At 42.7% G+C, this 21727-nt stretch overlaps 1 protein-coding gene across 1 annotated transcript in view; it reads right to left on the reverse strand.

Annotated features, from left to right (window-relative positions):
* ZNF385D (zinc finger protein 385D) overlaps positions 1-21727 on the reverse strand; it is a 392444-nt gene that overhangs the window by 31126 nt on the left and 339591 nt on the right. Inside the window, 3 exon segments of the mRNA XM_066628214.1 lie at positions 13670-13733; positions 18445-18451; positions 19174-19197. Of these exon segments, the coding sequence (XP_066484311.1) occupies positions 13670-13733; positions 18445-18451; positions 19174-19197 (95 nt within the window).

The following is a 21727-nucleotide window of genomic DNA, read 5'->3' on the forward strand; positions in this document are numbered from 1 at the left end:
TTAAGCACCCAGGCCATTTCTAGCTTTAAATCCTGGAACATCAGACCAAATAAATCAAGTAGCTAAATGAACTCAATTGACTTTAGATGAAGTTCCATGTGGGAAAGTTGCACTTGTTGCATGTGAAAATTTTTCTTTATAACTGGGAAGCTTCAGATAAAAGTTTCAAGAATAAATGTTTGCATTCAGTCAATCCAGTGGACCAGAAACATTTACAAGAATTAGGGGTTGCTTGGAAACAATGAGCTGGGAGTCCTAATTGTATATTACGACTATATTTTTTCCTTGTCTACCAATCTTTCAACAATTTTTTGCAGACAAAGGACTTCAGAAAATTCCCACTGAAAATGTCAAGTTAAAAATAAAAGAAATCTAAAGTGACCACCTGCAGTTCTTGATTCAAGTGTTGCTTTTAAAAGACCTTGTGCTTCCTTCTTTTTACTGCTGTTTGTGCTGATCTTCTTTTAAAAACCTTTTTTAAAAACTGAATTTAGCATGTTTAACTAGCACTGAAATGACCTTGAAAACACTGCAACTAGTTTGGCAGGAGGGCCCTGTAAGAGAAGAAAATGAACAGTGTATGTTACACTGCCCCTGGCAGTTCCCCGCATCAATTGAAGCACCAGCAAGTCTTGAGGAAAGATGCAACAATTACCAATCCTTCCAGAGAGTATTTTCATGTGCTGATCCCTACGCACATTGATTGTACAGTACCCTAATAGTGCAAGCCTATACAGGTTTACATCCCATTGTGTTTACAGGGATTACTGTCAGGAAAGTGTACAGTCCGACTTTGGCATCCACGGGGATTCCATTCCCGGAACGCCCACAATGATGAAATCCACAGAAAATGGGATTCGTGGTGGAACTCTTAGAGGACCTCTGGACGCAGCCAGAGAGTGCCTCTGGTTGTGTTTAGAGGTGGAGTTCAGCTGAGAGGTGTGCGGCTACTTGACCACATGCCTTTGTGGGAAAACAGGCTACTACCTTATGCACACTTTCCTGGTAGTGAGATCCATGGGACACAATGGGACTTACTTCTGTATAAACATGCATAGGATTGCACCTGCCTATGCATGTCTACTCAGAAGTAAATTCCATTGTGCTCAATGAATGCTCATGAAAGTGTATCTAGGATTGTAGTCTTTTCCCCTTTCTCTATCTGATATTTTTGAGCAGTGGTACTCGTGACTGTTGCATTACAAAAATACAATCTCCATTTGGACCGCATCTTACTGTTCTACCCGGGCTCTGCACGAAGCCCTCCACGTTAAGGAGACAGGGACACACTGGGCAGTAAAGTCTGTTGCCCAGTATCCCAGAAGGCCTTGCAACAGGATGTCTGGGCAGAAGTGACTTCCCAGAGTGTTCCTGTCCCCCAAATGTGGAGGACTTTGTGGAGCACCCAGGTGGAATGGCAAGATCTGCTTACCAGGCGGATGATCTGCCTGGACCCCAGATCCAGCTCCTGGGCCGGGGTTCAAGCCGTCCGGTCCTAGAGAGACACAATGTAATCCTTAAAGCAAACCTCTGCTAATCCTACAGCAGCACCCTCTCCTGTTATTAGGAACACTGCCTTCCCACATTAAGAAAGGCAGGTCTTTTACAAGCAATATTCAGCAGAAGGGCTCAGATAAATTCCTCCATCTTGGAAAACAAAACGTGAAGGGTTGATTTCCAATATCAGATTCCTTTGGTGTTTGCCAAGCTATGCAGTGTGTGCTTTTATATTTTCACAGTTATCCCTCTGCGACTAGCTTATGATCTCGACTTTCTTGTTGCAACCATCTTGCTGAGGCATCAGCACAGAGGCGGTCGTCTGGCACGTGACCTTCAGAGACGGTACAGAATGGTTGAGGTTTAATCACAGTTTCACTAACTGAACAATGCACATCTCCAGGGCCCTGAGATTTGTTGCTGTGTTCTACATCAGTAATCATGAATGGGCTGGAAAACATCCATATTTGGCTTTGCTTCTTGTACTGTAGGTCTGAGGCTGTGGCAGCTTTTCAAATGTCAGCCAGATAGAAGGGCAGAATTAAAAAGAACAGATAATGTGAACCATGAGATCTAACCTATAGACACTCTGCGTGAAGAAAATCAGTGCTGATGAGTAGTACAGCTGACCTAGAAAGTATTTTTTAATCACCCAAATATGCACACTGCTAGCCAGTGACAAGCACAATGCTTTAAATAAAGTTTTCTGTTTTCCCTCTAACAGGGATTCTGAACACATGGCTCAAAGGACAGAAATTTCATCCACTCTGCCGCAACTAGCACTGTGCGCTCCTTTCAGGAGAGAGATCTTGGGGTGGTGGTGGACAGGTCGATGAAAGTGTCGACTCAATGTGCGGCAGCAGTAAAGAAGGCCAATTCTATGCTTGGGATCATTTGAAAAGGTATTGAGAACAAAATGGCTAATATTATAATGCCGTTGTACAAATCTATGGTAAGGCCACACCTGGAGTATTGTGTCCAGTTCTGGTCGCCACATCTCAAAAAGGATATAGTGGAAATGGAAAAGGTGCAAAAGAGAGCAACTAAGATGATTACTGGACTGGGGCACCTACCTTATGAGGAAAGGCTATGGCGTTTGGGCCTCTTCAGCCTAGAAAAGAGACACCTCAGGGGGGACATGATTGAGACATACAAAATCATGCAGGGGAAGGATAAAGTGGATAGAGAGATGCTCTTTACACTCTCACTTAACACCAGAACCAGGGGACATCCACTAAAATTGAGTGTTGGGAGGGTTAGGACAGACAAATGAAAATATTTCTTTACTCAGCGTGTGGTCAGTCTGTGGAACTCCTTGCCGCAGGCTGTGGTGACGGCATCTGGCCTGGATGCCTTTAAAAGGGGATTGGACAAGTTTCTGGAGGAAAAATCCATTATGGGTTTCAAGCCATGATGTGTATGTGCAACCTCCTGATTTTAGAAATGGGCTATGTGAGAATGCCAGATGCAAGGGAGGCCACCAGGATGCAGGTGTCTTGTTATCTGGTGTGCTCCCTGAGGCATTTGGTGGGCCGCTGTGAGATACAGGAAGCTGGACTAGATGGGCCTATGGCCTGATCTAGTGAGGCTGTTCTTATGTTTCTTATGTAATTCCACTCTAACTTCATTGACTAGTTCTGGGGCAATCAGTTCAACTAGAGGGCTCAAGAAGAATATTGATCTCTTTGATAAGTAGAATCTCATTCAACATAAATACCTACGGTTATAAACTGAGGCCTGCATTTGGTTTTCTCTTAATTGAAGGAAAGAGAGGGAGTCAGGATGTACTTATGGGAAGAGTGCACAATTAATTCACTCTCCCACCAGAGCAAATGGTTGCAGGCTTCACGTGCACGCCAGCATGCCCCACTACAGCAGGTACATGGTAGCAGGGGTGGTTTGGGGGAGGATCACGACAGGAACTGGGCTGAACCAGGGGCTGTTCAGGGGCAGGAGAGAGGATTTCAGCAGTAGCAGAGCACACTAAGTTCCTAACCCCCCTTTTCCTGGCCTGATACCCTGACGCACCTCGAAACTAGGCCACTAAATCGCTGGTGAAGCTCCAAGAAGGCCCACTGGGGTAGCAACTTACAGGGAGGTAAGTCAAAATTATTTTTATTTACCTCTCCCAGGACATCTGGTCACCCTTCTAATATTGCATGCAGTGCATACTCCACCAGCACCCCTGCTCAAGCAGGGATATGGGGGATAGGATTGGGCTGCACCTCTGGTTGGATTGTGCTCTGTTTTTAAGCTCATTGTAAAGCTTTTAAATTAACAAATTTCCCAAGAGCACTCTATATTGAAGGGCATGCACAGTGTGCTAAACTTGCATGCATCTTCAGTGCATGCTTTCCTCTACTGCAGTGGTTCTCACACATTTAGCATCAGGACCCACTTTTTAGAAAAAGAATCTTGTTGGGACCCACTGGAAGTTATATCATGACCGTAAGTGACATCATTGAGCAGGGAAATTTTTAACAACCCTAGGCTGCAATCCTACCTACACTTACTCAGGACTAAGTCCTGTTTACTATCATTATTAAAAACATATACATAGTTGTTAAAAATACAGGTCTGTAACGTTTGCAGTCATATGCTATGGTAGCATCAAGTCTAATATATTAAAAATAAAGTATTGAAATGAATCGGGACCCACCTGAAATTGGCTTGCGACCCACCTAGTGGGTCCCGACCCACAGTTTGAGAAACACTGCTCTACCGCTTTTCTCAGCATACAGTCAATAGTTTGTTCTCTGAAATCTTCTTTTTCTATGTGACACTTCAGTATCTTGCAGGCTGTCGCTTTATAACCGAAATGTTTGCTGCAAAATGGCTTTTTTAACTAGTATCAGCAGCTGCTGTTAAATCACCTGTCAAATTTGCACAGCTTTTACTCCATTTAACCTGAATGCCAGGCTTGCCATTTTTCCCCATGTTTTTTGTTAATGTTGTTTAGACAAAGAGTCCTCTGGGACCAGCGGTCTAGCCTGGACTTTGTACACAATGCATCCTTTAGTACCAATAGTTTTCACTGCCATGGCCTGCAGAACAAAATTAAGGCCAAACCCATTTTCATATCTTGTATATTTGGTTTCATAAGCTGCAGATTCATGAGCAAAAGAAGTTGAATTGCATTTTTAATGGTCTAAAATTAGCATTCTGAACCACTATACAACTATATTAAAACCAAGTAAACTGGAGAAGGCGAACACACATGATTAAGAACAGACAATTGTGTGAAAGCTATTCAGATATTTTTCTTAGTCATACAATATATTGTGTATCAACACCTTTATGAGTAACATAAAACTCAGATAAGAGTACCAAAAAATGGCTGACTTGAATTTATGGCCTGTATGCTGTGATTTAGCAGCTAACTGGTAGTACTTTGTGTATCAAAATGCTCTTGTTTTTCTTACTGTGCCTGCATTCAGAACCATTGAAACATATAATTTATCTGCCAGATTGCTTTTGACTAATACACTTTGTTCACATCCCTAATTGGCTTATTTATCAATCACAACGTCCTGTTGACAGCAGTTGTGAGCCCACTGTAAAGTGAATACCTTACTGTAGAGTGAACCTTGTATTACTATGGAAAGTCCATTGTAAAGTGATTTGATGGCAAAGCAAACCCATTCTATAGTGACACTTTGCAGAGGCATTCTGTAGTGACACTTTCTTCTGTGTCATTACATACCCAGATACTTACTTCACTGTGGGCGCAATCCTAACTGACTTTCCAGAATCAAGGACAATGCTCTGAGGTAAGGGAACAAACACCTTGGGGAGGGCTTTATGACTGCCAATCAACTGCAGGATGCAGCACATGCCCCACTGGCACAGCTATATCAGTATGGGAAAATTGGTTAGGATTTGGACCTCAGTCACACTGACTTTTGTGTCACCGTTCTGGAGTGACACTTCTGAGTAAACAATATAGGGCTAATTAACACAAATGGGCTGCTCTGCATAGTGAATTCTTCATCTGAAGTAACTCACCACCCTGAGCCTCTTGTTTTCACCACAGAACCATAAACCTTCACCAAAAGACTTGTGGCAGTGTGGGATCAGTGGCTGGACTAGGTTAGCTTGCCATGGGAACAAACAGGAAGTGAGCAGAAAGTTGGCGCTTGGTTGTGTGAATCGGACCTAGAGCACAATCTAACTTTCCCATTTCATCCATAAAGATCCAACATACATTTTGCTGTCTGAAAAGTTAGACCTATTTCTGGATATATTTGGGGTGCTGATTCCAAAAATGGCATCAATTTTGCCCCATCATGTCTAGTTTCAGAAACACGGCATTGCCTCATTAACAAATGGTTCAAACAACTTCCTTGTGAGGAAGCCTAAACCATGGCTTCCTCACGAGGAAGCTGCTTGAACCATTCACTAATGAGGCTATATCACATCTCTGAAACTAAATGTAATAGGGCAAAATTGATGCCATTTTTGGAATCAACACCCCAACTTCATACAAAACCACTACAAATTTTGAAAACAAAGTTTTCCTGACCCTCAGTTTTGCAGGCCTGAGTAATTAAAGTGTGCTATGGGGTAGCTTCAGGGATGGTATCAGGGGTAGGCCAACCTGGTGCTGGCACTGTGTGGCTTACCCCCATTAAGTGATCTTTAGTGTGCACGCTGAGCCACAGACAAATGCAGAGTTATGTACTTTGTGTGCTTTGCCTTCAGCGCCAAACAACAAAAGGACAAAGTGGAAACCCCCTTTAATGAGGCCACACATTATGCAAGGCACATGGAACAATAACTAGCAAAAGTGAGATAATGAATTACAGGGCGTTTATTAAACAAAATGTTCATGTTAAGTAGTGAATGTTTTAGAATGTTAAGTGGAGAAGACGCTCCCGTCTTCCATTTGGCCCTTAATGGAACCCAGATGTCGGCTCTAGCCTTCACGTCCTAATGAGCCACAGCTGTGAGCGACGCCTTTCAAAGCTAAGATCCAGGGTAATTCTCATACTGAGGCTTCCTCTCTATAAATTCAAGTGGAATGGAGATACGACACCACCACATGCGAAGTTTCAGAAATGGGAAGCCGAGGAGGAAAAAATGTCAATAAAATAATCTAATTTGACCTTTTGCAAAAGTGCAGCCCAAGTAAAATAATTCTGCTCATTACAGTATCCAGCTCAAGAAGCGAGTGTTGATTAATACACAGCTTTCTGGAGAGTGTGGCACTTTGATCTAAAGATGGCAACAGATTAACAAGTGCCATTTGACATATGCGGGGGTGCGCATGTGGGTGTAACAACTATTACGTCTAATTTTTATAATGCAACATTTTACAATGTCAGAAAAAAAGCTACTGGCTCATTCTGTCTAGGAGGCATCATTACGAGGAAAAATATCCAAGGAGCTATGTGTGTGAAATCAACTGTCTGGTACACAATCCATCTCTTGAAGCAGATGTCCAAGGCTTTTGAACATTTTCATGAAGAAATGTGACCTGGCAATCATGTTGAACTGTGAAATAATAGCAGATAAATGCTCTGCTCTGCAACTTGACCCAAATGCATGCTTTATTTGGGGTTTGTTTATACATAAACTTGGCCTGTTGTGAAAGAAAAGAAACAAGGTGAGGATTGTTCCATTGCCTCCTTCCCCATTTCATACAAATGCTTCAATGAAGTTTGAAGGGGGCAGCTGCCCCAATTAACCCATTTTTGCCTGGTCCACAGGTGTACACATTTGGCCCCTGTCGCATATATGCAATGTTGGGCAGAAATGGTTTAAAGCAGTGTTTCTCAAACTGTGGGTCAAGACCCACTAGATGGGTCACAAGCCAATTTCAGGTGGGTCCCTATTCATTTCAATATTTTATTTTTAATATATTAGACTTGATCCTACCATTGTATATAACTACATTTGGGGAAATGTTACAGACTGTACTTTTAACAAGTTACTATGTATATTTTTTTAACAATGATAGTAAACGGGACTTACTCCTGAGTAAGTGTGTGTAGGATTGCAGCCTAGGATTGTTAAAATTTTCCTGCTTGATGATGTCACTCCGGTCATGACATCACTTCCGGTGGGTCCTGACAGATTCTCATTCTAAAAAGTGAGTCCTGGTGCTAAATGTCTGAGAACTACTGGCTTAAAGAATAAAAAAATAGCAGCAGGGAGGGTGATTGGCAGTTTGGTGGATGTTCAGATTGGGAAGTGGGACCCCCACCAATGAGTCTTGTCGAATAGATGCAAGCTTCATCCAGTGGTTGGGGGGGGGGGGAAGTGGGAAGCTTTGGGAAAAGGGATTTAAATCCCTTTTTGCTGGTGCAGGCCTGAGGAGAGAAAGGGAGTTGGGAGGCTGCAGATAAGGAAGATAGTATTCAGCACACGCCACTGCCACTGGATCCACCCCATTGTAGCCTCCCTGCTGCTCGCTCCTCATTCTTTCTCCCCCCCCCCAGTTTTACCCCCTCTGCAGCACCACTCTGACTGCCTCCACCCCCTCTCATCTCCTGTGCTGGATTACCTGCTCTAGTGGGCAGCCGGCACAGTGACAACATGCACAGGAGGGCCCTGGCATATGCATCAATGCACATTTTATGGCTGCCTTATGGTAGACAGCACTGGCAAAATGCTAATTCCACCAGTGGGGCAGCCTAATGGGACTGGACTGGGTATCATGCATTCCCACAGAGGTGTTTCACTGAATTCAGACAGACTTACTCCCTAAAAAGTGGATTTAGAACACTTAAAAATTCATACCTTTTGCTGGCTTGCGCCCAAACATATCAGGGCAGCAAACATTCAGATTGCTAACCAAAAAGGGGGGGGGGGGATGAAGAATTACAAAACTTTCCAAAAGAGAAGTTTTGAAAACACAGTTTTACGCCCTCCTCTATCTTGATCATACAAGGGGAATTGTGTAGGACAACTCCCATTAGTTTTAATGAAAGTAACGAACCAAAAATATTCTCCATTTGGACAATCTTTCTTTGTTTAAGAATCTGACATTCTTGTATTTCAGAGTGCTCAGGTGCCTCAGGCCTCGCTCCACTATCTTGAAAGTCTAAGCATAGTAAAATGATCCTCTACTCAGAACATTCTTTTGCCTGAGTTTTTTGCACAAGATCACCTAAGGACTTCACAGCCTGCCTTGGTATTTGCTGCTTAGAAATGTTTCAGGCTTCTCAGTGTCCTTCGGACAAACCCAAATGATATGTGTTGCAAATGAGAAGCAGCTGTGCAAACACTGGAACAAGTGCATTGTGGTTTGAAAAGTCATTCTCTCCCATTTGTATGCTGCCTTCCTCTATACCTTTCAGTGCTATTTTGCCTTGTGAACTTTATTTTACGTTTTGTTTTACATATATCCATTTTCCCCTCACACTGCAAATATGTATGCTAGACACTAGCTTGGAATTAAAACTGGACCACTTTGTTAAGTTTTTACAAACAACGAACTGCAGCAGAGCACTAAATGCTACCAAAGTAGTTTAGGCAGCTAAGGGCCCAATCCTACCCAATTTTCCAGTGCCTGTGCTGCTGTGCCAATGGGGCATGCACTGCTTCCTGTGTTGAGGAGGCAGTCTTAGAGGCCTCGTCAAGGTATGGAAACATTTGTTCCCTTAACTCGGGGCTGCATTGCAGTTGCCCTGGTCCTGGAGAGTTGGATAGGACTGGGCCCACAGTTGGAAACTGTACTAATCGTTTATCTCCCCCTATACATTTCTCTATCTATGTAAAAGGGCATACTATCTGATTCGAGGCAATATTCAGCCTTTGACTAAGCAAGCTTATCCTTGCCAACCCCAAAGGGTCGAGGCAGCTGGATGGTGCAGAGCGACAGGTAAAGTCTTGCACCAGCCTTTAGCATGTTCCAGTCAAGGGACTTGCCAGCCAGCGTCTTTGGGCAGAACAAGCATCATTGGAGCAGTCCTGGCTCATCCCTTAACCTTGCTGACCTCAGAGTGTACACTGTGTGCTGACACCTACCTATCCACCCATCACAACACCTGCCCAAGTGACAAATGATAGATGGTGATTGCCCTCAGCCAAATAAACCGCAATGCCCAACTTCAGCCTGGGGTAGGTGATAAAACTACCAACCAATAGCCAATTTGGTCGAAGGCAAAAAATCATCTGGCTGTACTGCTGCAACTTGTGTTCCAGCAATGCAGCACAACTTACAGCAACACAAAACACAACCATTTATAGTCCCCAACCGGGCCACTGAAGGAAATGGCAAGAGGTACCTGCCATGTGGCAACAGCCTCCACAGATCCCCTGGCTCTAGTAAATCAGTGGCAAAGATGGGCTCAGAGTGGGGATGGATTTGGAGGACTTCAGACTTCAGTGGGAAGGGGGGATGAACCAGGATGGGGAGGATACAGAAGGGAGTGGATCTGGTGCCAATAGTACACACGTCAGAACTAATCCCTTCTTTTCAAAACTACCCCACCCCTTTTTTCTCCTTGGATATAAGCCACCAAAATAGGTGATGTATATCTGAAGAGACCCACTGGAGATCATGCCACCTACTCCAAGGCAAGTGAAAAATGTTTTCACTCACCTCCTGCAGGCTGCTCAATCATGTCCTGTCCTGGATCCCTTTAAAAGGGGATTGGACAAGTTTCTGGAGGAAAAATCCATTACAGAGTACAAGCCATGATGTGTATGCGCAACCTCCTGATTTTAGAAATGGGTTATGTCAGAATGCCAGATGCAAGGGAGGGCACCAGGATGCAGGTCTCTTGTTATCTGGTGTGCTCCCTGGGGCATTTGGTGGGCCGCTGTGAGACACAGGAAGCTGGACTAGATGGCCTATGGCCTGATCAAGTGGGGCTGTTCTTATATTCACACTGTAGGATGCAACATGCACATTTTGACATGGTGGGTGGTGGGGGATAGGACTGGGCTTTCAGTGAATTGTGACATTGGTCTATGAAGCTCAGCATTGTCTATGTTGACTGGAGGAAGGTCTTCCTGGTTCCAATCAGCAAAGGATATTTCCCTAGTCCTACCTGGAAACACAAGGAATTGAGCCAGGGACTTTTAGCACAAAGAGCATAGGCTTATCACTAAACTACAGTTCCATTCCTTGCTCAAGCTTCTCTGAGTCCTAGTTTCCTACTCGATACCAATTAATATAAGGTAGACATGATTTCCGCTTTCTGGCCTTGCAGCGACCTACCACACAGACATACAAAGTGTCTCTACAAAATATTGTCATTCCAGCACCAGCACTTACCTATTTGAACTCGATCAAGTTGCATTACCTGCAGGTCATTAACTCAGGTGCCCTATGCAGTAAATAATGAATTCAAAGCCAGGAATCTTGTTATGAATTCAAATTGTGAATAGCTGATCACTTATCTTCTACTAAAGACCACTAAAGACCACTTCTACTAAAGTCATGGCAGGTATCATTTGCATCCATATCTAAATACTCTGGGATTTAAGACTATGACATAGATGGAGTTTAAAATTATCACAAATGCCTGTTGCTACAGTAAAGGAAGACAGATAAGTAAGGGTGTGGCAGCGGCAGGGGAAACTGTGGATAAATGAATCCGTGGATATGGACTCTGCTGATACGGGGGGGGGGGCTGTGTTACTTATGAAATACTTGTTAAGTAGATTCATAATTTTACCCCATTTTACCCCATTATAAGAATATGTCACAATGGAAGAATGACAGGCATCTTTTCACTATATGGTGACAGCTTTCCACATAGGGTTAAAACTGCCTATCTACAGGTCGCTTCTCATCTAGGGGACCACAACATAACAGTACATTAGTTCATGTGGATATTTCAGTTCAACAGTGGAAGCAATATATACATTATATATTAGTTGGAAAACTGCCTGCGTCTGGAGAAGATTTATACGTATGCCATAGTTATGACAGCAATGTGTTGTTACTGTGTTAAAGGATGGGACTCTTCACTGCCAAAATCCTTGCCTCTGATGATCAGATGCTTGGATGTTGCTTTTGGTAAACCAATGATAAATTATGTTTGCTCTGTGCGTGCACAGATTCCCACAGGTTGCCAGATACAAACAAAAATCTCCTAGTGATTGCATGAAATGATTGATTTAGATTCGAATTTCTAAAACAGATTCCAGGGCAAAAGAAGAAGTGAGGCTCCATTAAAATAAGCACAATATACTGAAACTTAACATGAAAACACCCATAATGTGCAATGTGTTCATTGCCGTTGTTATGCTTCACCACCACGAGTTCCCCAGCTCAATAAACGCACTAGGACTGGACTCCCTTCCTCCCTCATCTATCTTCACTAATGATTTAATTTATACATGAGAGAGTTTAAGGAAGGGAAGGAGGGAATGCAGCTTGCAAGGCATGGGCAAAATGTTCTTTGCTTTAAATTTAGTGACAATGACATCAGCAAGCTAATGGGTTTAATTGTTACATCTGAAGAATGAAAATCTTGGTAGTTAAGCAACTATTGTGGAATGTTTTAGTGGTGCTCATTTTAGCAACTTCATCCCATCAAGCAGGGCCTATTTTTAGTGCTCTGTCTTGATTAAACAACCATTTAAACACAAAATGGCTGTGAGGACCACAAAAATCATTTCATGCTAGCTTTTAGGCTGAAAAAAGAAGGATGCATTCATTACAGGAAAGCATCCAACAGTTCACAGAACAACAAACATCAGTGATGGCAAGACCCATTATGCCACATTCACTCCATTTCTTTTACTAGTGAACAACCATTCCCTACAGTGTTATCAGGAACCCTGAGAAACTCTCTTTTATGGTCATATGGTGTAACTGCCAGGAGGCAAGAAGCAGCTCAAAATCACTAACATATGCAATATCAATACCATATTAGGCCATTTATGAAAAGATTTAACTTTTATTTGCCATCTGGACACTGCTGCCTAATGGGTTTATGGGTGGACGACTCTAGGTTTCCATTTGTATTTTTAACTAATAAATAAACTTCACTAATAAAAATAAATAACTCTGAAGTTTTTAAATTCCCTGAGTTTGGTTTATTTTGATTAAGCACACAAATTAAAATATGATACCGCTGCCAGCAGTAAGAGGGAACGAGGCATCTGTCTGGCAGATTCAGGACTGTGAGTTATGAAAAAGGCATTACTTTGTATGCGATTGGTGGAGACCGTAAAGGCTGCATGATGGTGCAGGCAACAAAGCCATGCAATGGCGAGAGAGGTCCTTTCTCACATAGCTGTTTTGGCATGGGGTTCTCCCACACATGACTCCAGCAGTGCATCTAGGGCAGGGGTGTCCAAACTTTTTGGCAGGAGGGCCACACCATCTCTCTGACACTGTGTCATGGGCTGGGGAAAAAAGGATTCATTTACATTTCAAATTTGAATAAATTTGCATAAATGAATATATTAGAGATGGGACTTACACGAATGAATGAAGTCTTGCAATAATTCAAGGCCTATAAAAGGCCTTGCACAAAGCAAGGCCAGCCTTTCTTTCACTGCTGCTTCTACAGCATCACAGACATCAAACAGCGAGCAGTGAAGGGAGCCCTCATTCCACAGCTCATGCAAGAAGTTGAATAGTCACCCATGCGCTGAGAGCAGACGTGTCGGCACACTGCCCTCTAGAGATCTCTGGCCCACTCCAGACCCAGTCACCTCCTGCATTCACAGGTTAGCATGTTTTTGTGCTTACTGGAGAGAATATGAAGCAACAGGCCCAAAAATTGCTGAACATAGACAATCTGGAAGTTGGTTATCACATTTAATGCAATGAGAAAGTCTAGAACAGGTGTGCTCACACTTTTTTGGCTCGAGAGCTACTTTGAAACCCAGCAAGGCCCGGAGATCTACCAGAGTTTTTTTTACAATGTTCGCGCCATCATAACATATAACATTTATGTGTACAATGTATGTTGGTGTACCTTGAGCCCCACTGAGTATAACAGAACTTACTCCTGGGTAGACATGCCTAGGATTAGGCTGTGAGGCTGCAATCCTAGCCACACTTACCTGGGAGTAAGCCCCATTGAGTACAATGGGCCTTACTCCCGGCTTTTCCTCCCAGAGGCACCTGAAGGGGGGGCGGCACTCCACGATCTACTCATTTTGCCTCGCGATCTACCAGTAGATCGCGATCCACCTATTGAGCACCCCTGGTCTAGAAGGTTGGAGGCGACCTGATGGCATCATTACATCATTCCTGAACTTCCGGTATGTGGAGCTCTTTCAGGTAAGAGCTGCCCCAGGTGGCACCTGTGTCAGGGATGCCTCTGAGCCCAAGGTCAGTCTGGCTAACAGCAAAAAATTTCTACCCAGCTCCTAAAAGGGCAATCAGCTAATCTCAGACAGCACAAAAGGAGAGGTGGTAGGGATTTGCCAAAAAGAGCCGAGGTAAGACTAAAATAATGCTGCAAATAATGAGCAGTTCGCTCTGTCCACAATCCAGGTGGCCAACACCCAATAAGGTGTTGGGATTTTCTCATTCTGCTCCGAGTGAAGGAAGGAACTGGAAAAGTATAGCTCACGCCTAAGAGACACACTCCACTGTAATTCAGCTGACACTTTTGCTCTATAGATTTTGGACATAGCTGAAGACATCTTAAGCATGACCCCTGTTTTAGGATGGCTCTTTGTGGCTGAATTTTGTGTGTTTGCTTTTTTTTTTTTCCTATATGTTTTGTTATATGATGTTTTATTTGTTCAGTCACTGAATGGAAATGTGACTGTTCCCATTTGTTTGTAAACAAACAAATGCCCATTTCTGCTGAAGTATATAATTCACATAGGCTGTGTTGCAACATAGAATTTGAAGTCACGAGACTCTGCAAACAGCCATTGTTGTGATATTTAAAACACAACAACACTTCCTGGATGAATGAGCTGTGAACATAATGGCAAGTACAAGGAGACCCCTGTATCCATGGGTTCACTTAGCTACTGATGCAGGAGGGCCCCCCCCCACACTCCACCCCCACTCTCCAAGGGGCAAGGGGAATGGATCCCCAGTGGATATGGGGGCATGCCTGTATGTTAAGTTTGCCTGTAGTTTAGAAAAATCTTTTATTTTGACAGACTTGCACATTTGGTCCCAAAGGACACCTTAATTACTATTTACAGCAACCTTTGTGGACAAGAACATTCCAGAAGAAACTGACCAATGTTCTCTTTTCTCTTCTTGTGGATATGGGATGGTAAATTTGCCTCTAGAAGCCATGTTCCAGTAATGAAGTTGCTGCCAGAGAACTAAGGCATAGTGATGGATTCACCTGTGTGAGTCCCAGGCTGCAATGTCACAGTCCCACTTATTCCGTGCTTTGCTCTCAATAAACTTGTGGCTCATTTAATCTAATTCTATGAGCACTGGTCTTCCTTCTTCATTTGGCCATGACCAGCATTAAATAAATGCGCAGAATTAAATTCAAGAGGCAATTTACATTTTAACACAACTCTACAGTCTCATCCTAGTCCTGCCATCATTCGCCTAATAAAAACTGTAGGTAAAGTAAAACACAACAGCAGTTTCATTACTATCATGGGAGGGACGACGACAAGGACAGCCACCAACAGAAGGGCGCCCTTAATCAGGAGATCAGATGAAAAAGAATTAAAAGAGACAGGTGTTACCAGCTGCTGTGGTATTTTAAAAATATATATCTGCCTCATTTAGACTTGCTTTATTAAGCCCTGTTCAAACAAATCATATGTCGAGATTAATACTAATGACAAACACTGTAAAATCATACTAGTCAACACAAGCTGGTTTTCAGTTTCAGCTGCAGCAAAGGCTCTGGAAAGTAGGCTTTCTGGAAAGCAGGCTTTCCAGAATCAGTGGAGGAAAGGGAGGATAGAAGCATCAAAGGCAGAATTCAGGACCAGGACATCAACCACAAATTGCAACACTGTACATTTTAAAACCCTTCTTGACCTTTACAAGTAAATATTGTTGAATGCATAGGATAAGCCTCTATCAAGGTGAAAGGAGGTAACACTCGAGTTGATAAGTATGTGATATGGTGGCTAGTTGAAGTATTTCAACTAGGTGGCTAGTTCCCTGGTGGCTAGTTGAAGTATTCTTACCTTGCTATTGGTTTGATTTGGTTATTGATCCCCACACTTCCCCACACACATACTGTGAAAGCATGAACAGGTGAAACAGGTGTGCTTTAACTGGATTCCATTGATTTCTAAACTTTTTTTTACTGACTTCTGGTAAATAAGGCATTAAAAGGGCATTTCAGATGATACATCTGCCACCTCTCTCAAACATATGGGAAAGGAAAATGGGTACACAAGTCTTCCCCGTTTATCATGCCATGACATATGTTGAGGTCTGAAACCTAAGAAATCCCTCAGGTCTTGTGCACAGGAGAAAAGATACAGGCACTGTATCTGATGTAGCCTGTGACTGTTTAATTCTGTTGAGCTCCATGTATCTAAGTGGCAGGTGCTACTAAGTGCAAACCCTGTGCACCTGAGTTTGGGCATGGGCGTGTGTATAAAGCAGGCCTGCAAACAAACTCTGGGGGGGGGGGCCATAGGAGATTGTGGAGCCAGACGTGTGCTGCTGTCTGCTATGTTGCTGCAAATACCTCCTGTAAATATACCTTGGTGGTGGAACCCAGCCTTTTTGTTTGGTGTAGTTATTTGCAACTGTCATGCCTCCTGTGGGACAACCTTGAGCACTGACTTCAGGTTTCTGCTGCGCAGCCGTTTGTATTGCTCTGCTGGAAATGCCTACACTCCACAACAACCTAATCATGTAGAGTAGTTGGCCAGTTCTCTGCTTACATCTCACAGGACCCTGTTTCCTTGAAATCTATCTCAGCTGTGTCCTCAAACCAGGCCAGGGTAGCATATGAAGGACTTCTCCCCTTGTCCTATTCACAAGGATGCTGAGAGGTAGTTGAGCGCAATTGTAAGCTGCAAGTTCAAGTACAAGCCTGTTGGGGTTTTCTCAGTCATAGTCTAACCCAGTGGTAAACTTTTTAGCGCTGGGACCCATTTTTTAGAATGACAGTCTGCCAAGACCCATCAGAAGTGATGTCATTGCTAGAAGGGACACCATCAATTTAGGATTCAACCCAAGCTGTGATCAAAGGTCCCATTGTACGGTGCACTCATGCTGCTATTTTGTATATCTCCGAATCCAAACATTCCAGCTCATAAGTCAAAGCTGAATGCAGACTTGGATCCTTCTCCAACCACACAGCCCTCTCCCCTTTCCATTATCCCTTCTTCCCTTCTATTGAGGGCAAAGCACCATGTCTCTCTCCCACCAGGAGCCCATCCCACCCAGCAGCTTTGTACCCTATATTTTCAACTCTGTGTTTTCAATGGCGGTTGAACTAGCTGCTACGTGACCCATCTGAAACTGGCTCGTGACCCACTTAGTGGGTCCTGACTCACATTTTGTGAAACACTGCTCTAACCGCTATGCCATGTTGACTCTTTACTTCCTCCATAGCAGCTACAAGAGGGAATAGTGGCTGGCAATAAATGCATTTTCTTAAGTGGACCATTTAAAGTGCTAGGAATTCACTCTCTTTGGATATGGAAAATATACAGAACTAATGTTTCTTAAAAGAGTGCTGTGGTGCTACAAGCAACATTCTGTTTTTTTTCTTTCAAAGCACACCCTACTGGCATTACTCATCTTTATATTCTTTAACAGCCTTATAAGCAAGCACCAGTGTCAGCTTTCTCAGAGGTGCTCATGAAAATGACTGCTGACGGTTACTTTAAATGTCCTTAGCCACAAACAGAAATAGGGGGGTAGAGTAGCAGAATGATAGGACTTCAATTTGCTGCAGATACTAAACAATTATTGTGCCATAAAATCTGTGAGGGAAATATGGCTGCCCTTGGCTCAGTTAGGATTTCATTGTGGCTTTTTTATGCCAAGCTCACAATAGATTCACATTTTCCTGTGGAATCAAACATGAAACAGATGACTTGACCCAGGAATAGCAGAGGGGAAGAGAAAGACATGTTTTAGGATGTTTTTTACATCTCTTGCTAGCTACCTTGAATATGGCTTTATTTTGAAACATGGTACATAATTGCATTATATTAAATAATACAAAATAATTTTATGAAGTGATTTTGGGGGGGGGAGGTCATATCCTTCTACTTTGAAAGGGGCAGGGTCTTTGGATGAATATCAATAGAAATAAGCGTGGCATTACTTTTTCTATTTGTATCTTATAGTAGAAATATGGTGGAAAAAGGAACTGAAGATGAAAGTATTCACTAGTCTGAGAATAGTCCTATGCCAATGGTGAATAAAGTTTCAGATAACCAAACTAAGTTTCTGCAGTTCAGACATAGCTTAAAACTTCTCAAAGGCTTTATAAATTTTTATAAGTTAACCTAACAAGGTTTGAATCTCAGTACTGTACTTGCATTGACTTGTGAGATACACTGGGTTAAAATAAAGAGAACAGGGTCACCCCTACCACAAAGCAGGGTGCAACAGACATTAGATTGCAGACCAATTCTTAGAGTGGCACAGCACCTTCCCCTGTGAATGGCTACAGGGAAAGGAAGGCAAAATGGTGCAACCCTGATTTTCCTGTTCCACTGTAATAGAAAAAGAAGGAAGGAAAAAGGTTTAACAGGAAGCAAGGAATTAATTGGAAGGTGATTTGAATAGGAAAAAAAAGACACCAGGAAGGGAAGTGGTACAGTTTGGTCCTCAACTTTAGGGCATAAGTCAACTTTGAAAGGAGGAGGGAGACAAAGAGGAAGCAAGGTGAGGCAAGGCAGAGAGCAAAGGGAAGGCTGCAGCAAAGGACAGCAAGCTGGGGGGCGGGAGAGATGGAGGAAGCACACTGAAGGTGGGAGAGGAATTTGCCAAAGCAACCTTTCTGAAGCCAAAGTCTTCACTGGGATTTTCCTCATTTTGGATCCCCAATCCTACTGTTCAAACTATGCTGACCTGATCCTTAAAACATGGTACTCAAAATGGTAGACCAAGGGTACTGAGTAACTTGTTGGCATCCTTCAGTCTCGGAAGACTATGGTGTCGCGCTCTGAATGGTGGTTCTGGAACAGTGTCCTCTCCAGTGCGTGAAGCCTGGGTAAAGTAGGTATGGAGGATAGACTGTTTCCCATGCAGCAAATCCCCCCTCTCCACATCACTGAAATGGTCCAATGGAAAGGCAGAGGCCAATACAGTTGGTTCCAGCAGCATCGCAGGAGTTGCCAGAACGTGACTGTGTTCAGTCATGAACTGCCTCAGGGATTCTGGTTCCGGATTTTACCTTGAGGTTGACTCCTGAAGCCTTTTCCATAACTGGATGTAGCCACAAGGCAGTGGAGGTTTGGGATCAGAGTTTTCCTTCTCTCAGATGAGCTGCCTTCCCAGGCTAACGAGTAACTGCACCATTTATATTCCTACAAGAATAGCAGCAAAGGAAGCTCAGCCTAACCCTAACTGGGCACAAATGCCTGTTAACAGTCATACCTCTTTGTTTAGGAACTGTCAATCCTCCCCCCTGAAACCTTTCCCCTTAATTTTCATTTTCTTCTGTATCTTTTCTATTAATTGAATGCCTGAAGACAGGGCTTGTGTCTTATTTTGATTTATGAACTGAGCCTTCCCCAGAAGCATCATGTACTGCAATTTAATTATTATTAGTATTGAATTTTAATTGCTACAGGCTGCTTTGGGATGTGGTTATTGGCTGAAAAGTGGGGTTAAAATATAACAAATGAGCCACTTTGCAGGGAAGAGTTAATGGCATCAAAAGCCATGTGATTTAGTGGTTTGAGCCTTTGATTCAACTTTGCATATTTAGATAATCACTTATTCAGATGACATTGAAAACATAAGGAAAACAGCTTAGGTCAATCAGATCTATTTTCACCATACGTTTGAAAAGCTGTTGGATAGGATAGGAGAATTTAATAATAATAAAAAGTAGTAATAATGGATGTTCTTGTTTAGGCCAAATACAAGTTAAACAGGCAATAAGGCAATGTCCAGCCAAGATTATCGTAGCTTGGTCAATACAAAATAAATGAAGCTGTCGAAACCAGTATATGCAATTACATCATATACTATCTCTGTGTTGTATAAATTCACTTGTCTCTTAAGTTTAGATTTTTAAAGTAGCTCTATAACCTCTACATTTTTGAATAGTATCTGCTATTCATGTTGAGTTCTTCCTTTTTGTGTTGATTCCACTCTTCAGACATCTCAACAAACATGCCAAGAGTTCATCTCTAGGAAAAATATAAGAATTACAACCTGTAAGAATAATGCAAGAGTATCTGTTACATCCTTCAAGGGAGAAGCCTTTTGTAGCAGCAAAAACTACAAAACATCTAGTGGTTCATCTGATTATATGCATCTGATGACATGGACTGTAGTCCATCAATGTGTACACTATGCTCAGTTGGCCAGTGTTTAAGATGGCACAAAGACTTATTGCATTTTTAATAAAACTCTTGTATATCACAATAGATTGTCAGTGGCTTAGAGCAGGGTTCGCCAAACCACGGGCTGTGGACCAGAGCTGGCGCAACGCTGAATGTGAGCAGTGCTTGCCGTTTCACCGTGCTTCTCACAAGGAGCCCCTCTAATCTCCATTGTGCAACCCTCCACACAGTCATGCCTGCCTGGAAATCCAGTTGCAAAACCTGCTGGGACAGTGGATTACAGATGCAACTGCCCAGAGCATCGCACAGTGGAGATTAGAGGGGCTTCTTGTGAGCCACGCAGCGGAATGGTAAGCGCTGTTTCCAGTTTGGACACAGACATTAACATAAAAATATCATGTATAAACTGTCACATTCTGATCTGTCTGATGCTTACTGAAATGCTTTAAAGAAAAAAACAAACTTGCCCAGAACTTCTATTATTATTATTAGAAGAAGAAAAGAAGAATATTTGCATACCACTTTTCAACAAGAGTAGTTCACAAAGCAGTTTACATAGTAAAATAAGGACCCGATCCTATCCATATTTCCAGTGCCGGTGCAGCCATGCCAATGCGGGGTGCTATGCCAGTGCGGGGTGCGCTCTGCATCCTGTGGTGGGGAGGCACTCACAGAAGCCTCCTCAAGGTATGGAAACATTTGTTCCCTTACCTCGGGGCTGCCCTGTGACTGTACCATTTTAAGAAAGTTGGATAGAATTGGGCTCTCAATCAGTAAATGGTTCAAAAATAGTCAACAAAAGAAACAAGCAGAAATAAAATGGATAATATTTTATCTCCCAAACAGAGGTACTGGCTTGTGTCCACCTTTTACTGATGTCATTCTTGATTACAAAATGTGTGAAATCTCAAGAACCTACATTTTGATCTTGACAATTACAAAAGACACATATATCTTTGGAGTCCTATGTACTATAAGCGTGGATTACAACTGTGACTAGAGGTCACATTAAAACATGAACTAGTTCTAGTAGGTGCTATACGCTGCCTTGGTGTACCATTAAATTGTGTATCATTCTGACAATCACATCACCATGTAAAGGTTGTCCGTGTTTTCTTTGTTCTTGAGGTCTGCACTTTTCAGTTCCTAGATTTTAAAATGGAAAAGTGCCCCCTCCAGAAGCCAAAAACATGAAATGCAAGGTCTTGAAATGGCAAATATAATGAGAAAACAAAGTTTCCATGTAACCTTCCAGCAAGATCAATACATCCTTTGCCAAATAATCAATAAAGACTCAAATCAGGACAGGCTACTAGACCAAATCACACCAATAGGAAATGAGGTTTTTAATTATCTCATCCATCTAATCCTTTGCATACAATGCACAGTTAAGCATTGCTATGAAAGAACATTATAATTTCTACTCATTCTTTGATTTGAGTAGCTCTAGTTACTTGTTAAGAATCGATAGCTGATAAATGGTGGCTATGGGGGATCACACCATCAGCCACTGGGCCCAACTTCCATACATTCATATACTTCCAGACATTCAAACACGCACTCACAAGATGCATGTGCCTAGGCTCTCTTCCTCTCCCAACTTTATGCAGGATTCATGGTAAAATATAATAATGCTTAGCATTTGTACAGTGCTTTCTGAGCACGCAGAGCACTTTGCATCTGTTATGGTGGTGTCCTTACAACCATGTAAGATTAGTAGTATTATTCTCATATTGCAGCTCAGGCTGAGTGGCTTACCCTAAGGTCATCTCAGTCAAGAACCCTTTGCAATCATTGACCCAGGACTTTCCAGTCTGGGCAAGGATGTGCGTGGGATAAGCGGGCATGACAAACTTCCCCCTTCATCACTGAATATAGAGAT

This window comes from Tiliqua scincoides, chromosome 5, assembly GCF_035046505.1.
Source record: "Tiliqua scincoides isolate rTilSci1 chromosome 5, rTilSci1.hap2, whole genome shotgun sequence".
NCBI classification, from domain to species: Eukaryota; Metazoa; Chordata; class Lepidosauria; order Squamata; family Scincidae; genus Tiliqua; species Tiliqua scincoides.